This window comes from Aquarana catesbeiana, linkage group LG01 (genome assembly GCF_042186555.1).
Source record: "Aquarana catesbeiana isolate 2022-GZ linkage group LG01, ASM4218655v1, whole genome shotgun sequence".
Taxonomy (NCBI): Eukaryota; Metazoa; Chordata; class Amphibia; order Anura; family Ranidae; genus Aquarana; species Aquarana catesbeiana.
This window is the reverse complement of record NC_133324.1, coordinates 205,150,271-205,159,716: the sequence shown is the minus strand read 5'-3', so window position 1 is coordinate 205,159,716 and position 9,446 is coordinate 205,150,271. Positions and strand designations below refer to the sequence as shown.

General features: G+C 40.1%; 1 protein-coding gene across 3 annotated transcripts in view; it reads right to left on the bottom strand.

Annotated features, from left to right (window-relative positions):
- Positions 1-623: 623 nt before the first annotated feature.
- ZNF475 (zinc finger protein 475) overlaps positions 624-9,446 on the bottom strand; it is a 71,415-nt gene continuing 62,592 nt past the window's right edge. For all 3 annotated transcript variants that reach the window (XM_073624682.1, XM_073624683.1, XM_073624684.1), the window contains one exon: positions 624-1,001. In XM_073624682.1, coding sequence (XP_073480783.1) covers positions 850-1,001 — 152 coding nt within the window. In that variant the 3' untranslated portion in view covers positions 624-849. The remainder of the gene's footprint in view (positions 1,002-9,446) is intronic.

The following is a 9,446-nucleotide window of genomic DNA, read 5'->3' as shown; positions in this document are numbered from 1 at the left end:
TACCCCCTCCACCAAATTATTTGAACCAGTGCACAAAGCAAGGTCCATAAAGACACGAATGAGTGAGTTTGGGGTGGAGGAACTTGACTGGCCTGCACAGAGTCCTGACCTCAACCCGACAGAACATCTTTGGGATGAATTAGAGCAGAGACTGTGAGCCAGGCCTTCTCGTCCAACATCAGTGTCTGACCTCACAAATTCTCTTCTGGAAGAATGGTCAAACATTCCCATAGACATACTCCTAAACCTAGTGGACAACTTTCTTAGAACAGGTGAAGCTGTTATAGCTGCAAAAGGTGGGCCAACTCAATCTTGAACCCTACAGACTAAGACTGGGATGCCATTAAAGTTCATGTGCATGTAAAGGCAGGTGTCTCAATACTTTTGACAATATAGTGTATATGTGGCATTATAGTATCATTTACTTTAATTCCAAAACCTATGTGTTCTCCCCATTGGTGTTACTAGCTCAAAGAGTAAATCAATAAGCGTTTATCCTACTTCTGACAAAACACCTGTTACCTGGAAATGACGGAATTCCTGGCACTGTTTCTTCACCTGTTCCTCAGCTTGTGATGGAAGTCTGGAACACTACATATGCTCACAAAGACACACTCCAGACATGAAAATAATATCTTTATTAAAATTATAATGAGTTTAACACACACAAACATGTTCTTGCTATACACAAACTCATAGAATCTCACTATATAAAGGGTATCCAATGGAAATCACGTCACTGCTAATATAATAATATAATGTGTTATCCTGAAGGCACACTTACTGTGCAGAGATTTTACAACTCCCACAAGTCCCATATTATATTATTAGACGGGATTGTGACTCGCACTACTTTGTTTTTTTTGGTTTACAGGACCTTTGGTGGACAAGGAGTCTGTCTGGCAGGAAGGTGCGTTCACAAATATCACAAGCAACCAGTTGGCTCTGGGCACTATGCCAGGCAGCTTCGTTTAAAGCCACAAGATCGTAGGAACCTTTCGCTGGGGAAAAAAAGGAGACAGAATATCAGTTTTCATTTTGGTCAAACAAAGTAGGAAAACATTTTCAGGAAATACCTGTAGACTTAGCATTAGCTAAGACCCAGTCATATTGCTTGTACAAGATGTTCTGGTTATTGTCTACGGAATGGACAAGGAAAACAAGTTACACTCCGTTCGTAATGCCTTGTCCTGACATAACATAGCATGCAAATAAACTTTACACTGTTTACATGATTCGATGAATATTTTCCATTTCATTTTGGGGCACTGCGCAAGTATCATGATTAAATGAAAATAAATAGATTTGAAATTATGAGATAAATTATGTAGAGATTATGCCGGATTTAAAATGTTAAACAAACTTTTCCTTACAAAATCCCTAGTGCTATGTGGTGGTTGAAAAATGACAGTGATTTTACGTGATAATTTTATGTATGTGGTATGCCCACAGTCCTCTAGGGAAAACACAGTATCACTAAATCACAATTCCAATTGTTCCTCTATCCGGTCCAATTGGTTAGAATAATTGCACATCATACGCTCCCCTCCTTCCCATTCAGGAAGAGCATTAAAACACAAAATATTACAAACACAACTGTTATAACCACACTGCATGCTTTACAAACAAAATGCACACATTAATATATTATGTAAAAATATTAGAATCTGGTTCTAAAAAAAATATCTTTCCAAATTCTGCTATATGCAGTACAAGAATTTCAACACATTTTAATGCTATTTGCCTGTCTCTGTATCATATATAAAATGTATAGGCCATTAAAGTGCATTTGCTTAAAGAGATTGAGTAACAAAAATGTAACATACACCTACAGGACATTTGTGTAATTCCTACATACCTGTAACAGTCAAAACAAAAAAGATTTGCCTGCGCTACCCAATATATAAAATGCTAACCAGGAGCTGCTGCAACCACCTTAATGTGTTCCCACACCAAAAATGGAAAATGAGTAAATCAATGGTGTTGCGCTACTCAACTCTACATATAGTGAGGATAAATCAAAACCAACAAAGAAAAAACTCATCCAGAGGTGCTAACACTACTAAATAAATGTGTAACTCCACTATCAATAGGAAAATGGTGAATTGTGATATCTGAAACACTAAAGCCTCGTACACATGATTGTATATTCCGCAGACAAAGCCTCTGACTTTTGTCCAAAGGGCGTTGGCCAAAAACTTGTCTTGCATACAAACGGCACACAATTGTCTGCCAACAAACACAGTAGTGACGTACTAGACGCACTACGAGCCGATAAAGAGGAAGTTCAGTTGTCAGGCGCCATCCTTTGGGCTCCTTCTGCTAATTTTGTGTTGGTAGAAGTTTAGTGAGTGTTGATTCGCACTTTTCATTTTGCGCTTTTCATTTTGTGCTTTTCAGTTCGTTTCTGAGAGATAACGTGTTATTTATTATTGGAGTTATTGCTTTGACCCAAGTCCAGTCCAGGAACAGGAGGAGGAGGATTTCTTGGACCAAAAATTGGTTGCTTTATTATTCGTGACCAATTATGTCATATGCTGCAGGAGCTCCAGGAGAATAATCTGGATGATTTTCGGAATTATCTCCGGATGACGGACCCCTGCTTTCACCAACTCTTGGCATTGTTGACCTCCTATATTAAGAAGCAGGACACATGCATGAGGCTTTTATTTTATTTTTTGGTTGAATAATGATTTGATTTGTTATATTTTCTATATTTTTGGATGTATAGAATGCACTTTTTGGTTAAGTTCTATTGGCAGATAGAATGTTTAATTTCATATGTTTCCTTTTTCTAATGCACAATAAAAAAATTGTGTAGAATAATACTTGGCTATGTGTTTTACTTCAAATGACAGTTTGGGAGTAGGCAGTTACATTTAAAAAAAAATACAACGTAAAATTGACAAGGGACACCAACATAGTTGTATCTTTGATCTTAAAAATTACAGGATAATGGTGTTGTGGTAACTTGACCCACCCCCCAAAAAAAATCAAGCAAAATAATATTATTCTTGATATCACTAGAAAAAAAAAGCCTTTTAAAATACGTTTGGCAGAACTCCATCGGTATCACCAGCAAAGCAGCTTCATTATTATCCCATTAAAAAAGAAGAGAATTGTGCACTGCATATCGAGATTTCATAATTTGCCACATCACGAATGTTAATTCTCCACTATGAACGTTAGTTTACAAGACCGACCGCTTCTGGCTCGTCCTTGCTTCCGAGCATGCGTGTTTGTACTTTGGACTTTTGTCCGATGGACTTATGTACACACGCTCGGAAAATCCGACAACAGACATTTGTCCCCGGAAAATCTATAAACCTGCCATCCAACATTTGTCCATGGAAAGTTGGCCAACAATTCTGATGGAGCGTACAAACGGTCAGATTTTCCGCCAACAGCCTGTCATCACACAATTCCAGTCGGAAAGTTTGATCATGTGTACGAGGCTTAAGGCTCCTTTCACATGGGTATCCGATCAGGTCCGCCTGTCAGTTTTTCAGGCAGACCTGATTGGACACTCCATGTACCTCTATGGAGCAGCGGATGTCAGTGGTGACATGTCCGCTGACTCCCGCTGCTATCCGATCCAATCCAGTTCGTGAAATCCAGATGGATGGTGACCCTATTTTCCATCCATTTGGCGAATCAGAACGGATGGAATCGGATCACAGGCAGTCCATTTTCATCTGATCTCTCCATAGAGGAGAGCAGGGCTCTGACAGATCCATCTCAGCACAGTGAGTGGAGACGGACCTGTAATCCGCCTGCTCAGCAGGGATCAGCGGATCGAAGCAGAAAGCCCGTGTGAACTCACTTCAAAAAGAGCAAAACAAAAACACAAGTGGAAAGCCACACAGGGGTACTAACCCCATTCACTAGAATATATCAATGGTGGTTCCCAAAAACAAAAAATCACATAATTTCATCCGGGACATGTGACGCAATGCGTCGGAAACTGGAAGTCGTCCATTTTGATACACCTTTGATGCCTGTAGTTTATGACTTAATTACGAATTATGAGTGGCTTTTTAATGTTTTTTTTATGATTATTTAAATAAATACTGCACTATGGAATCCCTTGTTTTGTTTTTTTGAGCATATATACTTGCTGGAGTTGTGTCATATATTGCATCCATCTACCCCAGAAGTAATTGGATTGACCACCATGGATACTATTTTATAAAGCGCCATTAGACCTTCTATGGGTCTGTATATGAGGTGAGCATGCTTGCTGGCTGGTGGTAGATCACAGTCAAATTTTCACTATTCTGAAGACCACAGGTGTTTGAATGTGAAGACTCACTTGCTTATTTACTTGAGACTGTGGACTGTCATTCTTCTGTCATCCATGTAGTGGGGCAGGAGTTTATTTATTCATTAGGGGAGGGGAAGAAAGAGCCAAACCGGCATAGTGTAGCACAATTTATTAAGATAAAAATCAATATTAAAACAGATGGCACTCACAAGCAGGTGAGGGGGAGAGAGGATGACAGATTGCAATGGACATGTGTAAGCATAATTAAGTGCAGCGCTGAGGCATAAACATAAGTGAATAAAATGAGAATACACCTGTGAAAAAGTGGAATTGTAATGACACACCAAATATAATCAGTATAACTTGCTACATATAATTGGAAATAGTTCTATAGTGGAATATGAAACAACAAGGGACCAAAGTCAATGATGTATAAGGTGAGTAGAAGTCTTCTCCCAGAGTGGAATACCATAAACCCTGAGAGGTGAGTAGACCCTCAAATGGGAAGGTGACCACAGATGACAAGGCACATAAATCTTCAAAATGGAAAAAAAGTTGGGTATCCTTACCGGATCCGATTGACGCACATGCCGTATAGCAGTACGTCAATAAAGCATGAGGGATGGTCTCCCGTGGTGTCCCAACAGATGGTATCCTGTGAATCCCGATCACCCTTGAAGATTAGCCTTCATAAACAGGAGCTGGACCGCTATCGCGCACACCCTTCCGTTTCGGAACAGGATGATCAGAAGGAAACGATTCAGAGTGGAGCCATGGAGGAAGAACAAAAAGGCACTCCACATGGTGTAGGTCAAAAATGGGGTTTTATTGGATAAAATCCAAACATGTTAAAAGTGATCACAGACAGATAAAAAACTGGCAATGTGGGAAGCTGGAGACGCCCATGCAATGGACATGTGATCCAAGAGAAAGCCGGGAGCTGTGTGATTGTCCGTGGTCAGAAGAAAAGCAGGCCATTGCAGGGAGCGAGATGAGCCTGGAATCCATGCAGAGGAACCAGCATCGGGTTGCCCTGTATAGCCATGGTGGTGTGACCGATAATAGGATGTCCGCCCAGAGATGATGTATCCAGCTGGAGTAGTGGGAGGAGCTGTCAGTCCGTCCACTGTGAGGGCCAATAGGAACGGGTTTTAGGAAGCTAGCCACGCCTCCCTCATCAGCCATTCACCACTTTGATATTTATTCCTATACCTCTGGGAATTAGTATCTTCTTATAATTTTTCTTTTTTAGCTATCACTTGTTATATAACAGTTTACAATTACAGGCTTGGAACAGTGTTAGCACTGTAGCGTTTTATGGATATGTTTATTTATTCATTGATTAATTGTTATTTTCACATTTTAATTTTTTGTCATTTTCAGGCTTTCTATGTTACACTATTTGAAGTATGTTTATTTCAGCAGATTTATTTTGCATTTGTATTTTTTGCTATGTATTATTCATATTCATGTATACTTTTTTTTTCATTCATACCACTTTACCCCTGGCGGGTGTTTATATCTTTTTGTATTTTTATTGATTATAATTTCACCTGTATTATTATTTTCTATGTGTCTTTATACAATGTGATTCTTTTCATTTTTTGGCAACCACGTTTGATATATTTTATTGAGTGAAGTTAGCACCTGGTTTTCCAATTGTGTTGCTCTTTTTGTAGTGAGTTAGTGTTTCAGATATCACAATCCGCCATTTACTTACTGCTTGTGGGGTTACACATTTATTTAGCAGTGTTAGCAGCTCTGGATGTGGTTTTATCTTTGTTGGTTTTAAATTATTATCACTATATGTAGAGTTGAGTAGCCATTGATTTACTGAACAGGAAACTTCCTGTGCAGTAAATCTAAGATCTTCACTAGAGATGCCATTACAAGTTGTCCGTACTTTGTCCTCAAGCCCTGTACAATTTTCTGGGGTGGGGGCAGTGGTCAGGAATGCTAAGGCCTCATGTACACTGCTGCTGCTAAACGGACGTTCAGAGGCAGTTGGACACTTTTTTCAGCTGCCCCTGAACTGATTCAATGTTATCTTATGTGTACATGTACACAGGTTAGTTTACTGTCGATTTTAGGCAGTTGCGTTTATAGGCCTTTTTTTGAAGGCAAAAAAATGAGTTCAGACGCCGAAGTTTCTGTCGTTTCAGACGCCAAACGCGTCTAAACGCGGTAACCCGCGTTTAGCCGCATCTCGTTTATAGGTGTTTTTTGTTTTTGCCCATTTAAAAAAAAACAAAAAAAAAATTATTTTTATTTTTATTTTAGAAACGTTTCTAAATGCAAAACGCGGCAAAACGCTGCTAAACGCGGCATGTAAACGCGGCAAAACGGATGTTTTAAACATGGGTTACTATCTGTCAAGTTAAATCATTCAGGAGAGGTTGTAAAAACGTCCCGTGTACATGAAGCCTTAGAAAACCTGTCTTTAAGTTGCGTTCACACCTAAAACGAATGCTGACAGCAGGGGTCCGGTGTGTCCCTGTTCTCCGTTTCAGGGATGAATCTGGCCCAAATTTTTGCCTGAATAGAGACCTGAAACGGAGCCAAAAACGCACAGGACTTTTCACTCTGCAGCCGCCCCCCCCCCCCCCCCCCCCCGAAGATGTGTGACCCGGCTCCATTGAGAGACAGTCACAATCTCCTGTCTTGCGAATTGAATGAAACCTGCATCCAATTCTCATAAGTGTGCACCCAGCCTAAAACTAAATATATTTGCATGGCTGTAATTATAAGAAATGTCAATTTTCTGTCAGATACAGAAAATTGTGCCTGGTTGTGACAGGAAAATTATTTCAATTACATTACAAAATGGTCTGTGTATAAGTGATATACTGTATGTCATTTTGTACTGACTCCGAACTGTTCAAAGCATCATTAAAATGGTGTGATGTTTATATTCCTTAGGTCCCCAAGTATAATTAAAGCTGAACAGGCACAACTATTTGCACATTGCAATAATCCTCAATGTTACAAATACATTCTCAAAACGTAGATACAAAGTAAGATGTTTTCTTTTAAAATTGATCACAATGTCAAAATAAGCATGACCTGTACTGTACAGGTATGTTCTCCATCTGGTACAATCCCCTTGTGATTAAGATTAGGCAGTGCATGGATTCCATAGCCAACAGACAGCCTGCTATTGTCTATGGAATTTGTCCATTGCCTGGTATCAAACACAAGGAGAAAGTGAACCTAATGGGGAGCTTGTCTTTCAGCTTCCCCATCAGGCCCCACCCACTGTCAGCATCACTGATTGCTAGAAGCATGTCAGCTGTAAAGCCAATAGCGTCCTTGACAACCAGTTACAGGCAAGGCAGGGCTAATTATTATTATTATTATACAGGATTTATATAGCGCTGACAGTTTACGCAGCGCTTTACAACATTAGGGCAGACAGTACAAGTACAAATGTACAATACAATACAGGAGAAATCAGAGGGCCCTGCTCATTAGAGCTTACAATCTAGGGCTAATGTTGCCAAATATGCTGTCCTGATAAACAGTGTACAAATACAAGCTCGCTGTCTGTCTCTGTACACAAACTTATGCCGCGTACACATGAGCGGACTTTTCGACTGGACTGGTCCGACGGACCGAGTCCGGCGGACAATTCGACCGTGTGTGGGCTTCATCGGACCTGCAGCAGACTTTTTCGGTCGAAAATCTGCCGGACTTTAGATTTGGAACATGTTTTAAATCTTTACGTCGGAACTCCGCCGGACCCAGTTCCTACTGAAAACCCATGCTAGGGCAGCTATTGGCTATCAACTTCCTTATTTTAGTCCGGTCGTATGTCATCACTTACGAATCCGTCGGACTTTGGTGTGATTGTGTGTACCAAGTCCGTTCGTTGGGAAAGTCCGTTGGAAGTCCGTTGGACCAGTCCGGTCAAAAAGTCCGCTCGTGTGTACGCGGCATTAGCGTTCTTAATTACCTCCAGTTTTATTACCTATGAAAGGGAGGTAGTTCATTTTGAATTTAGTGCAGCCATAGTGCCACTTAGGAAAAGTGACACTATTAAGTACTCCCAGAATCTTTTGCACATTCCAAAGTTACCAGAACTGGTGGTGGGGCTTTTTATAGCCATATCATCAGAACAGTAATTTATTGAATTACTCCCTATGCTACTAAAGTCATTGTAAGAGGGAGTAACCTGCCTTCTCACCAGAACTTTGCTTTTGACACCCTAGGCCATGGCTTAGGTGGCTTAGGCTATTTAGAAAACACTAAAGCAAACAATCCAGGCCTAGTTTAGCTATACTTAATATATTTCTTAGGTTGTTTAACTAATCATTTTTTGCCATTATGCTGTATGCATCAGCTTTTGCACATGTTCCACCTTGTATAGCTACCAGTCAACAATAGTCATGCCAAGATGACGCTCCCTTTCAAAAGTTTTATAACAGGAAACTAATGGTGACTTTATCTCACTATGTTTCTCATACGATCTTGGCACCTGAAGAACATAATCCAGCCTGTCAGCAATACACAACTTTAAATTGGACACAAGGGTTTTAAAGGACTTTTTTTTGGTAAAATCATAACAACTGTGTTTTGAAGTTTGAGAAATATTTGTTGTGTTGCCAATTCATGCAACGAAGAGGAAAGAGAACATTCTCACAACAGCTCTTCACCTTTTAGCTTCCTTTATCCAAGAAGTACCGGTAAACTGGGAATCTGATTGGCTTCCAATGTTTAGAAATCAGCCTTAAGCTGTCAGTGCAAATCAATAGGTTGCTTTATGAAAATTGGAGCAGATGTAAAACCATTTCATCTTTGGATGAAACAAGGAATCCTATTGTTAAGGCCCCCATTTTAGATGAACTCTGCTTTCTGCTTTCTGGTTTCTGCTGTAGCCAGGAGACTGGCGTTCCCATCTACTGTACTAGAGGCAATCCCTATCTCTGGACCTTGCCTGGTCACACAACTCCAAAAAAGGGTATTAAATAAGCAGGTCCACAGGATGTTTTTTCTCCAAATAAAGGCACTTAAAGTAGAACTATGGCTTCCCAGTAACACAATTACTGCAGCATTTAAATGTAAGGACATTCAAAGCAGCCTTATCACTAATGTCAGCTGTTCCCCCCTGTGCGGAGATGAGAAGATGTGGCAAGGGGTGTAGTTATCATTATTGCCACTGTTAAAAGAGAAGTACAGCCAAAGC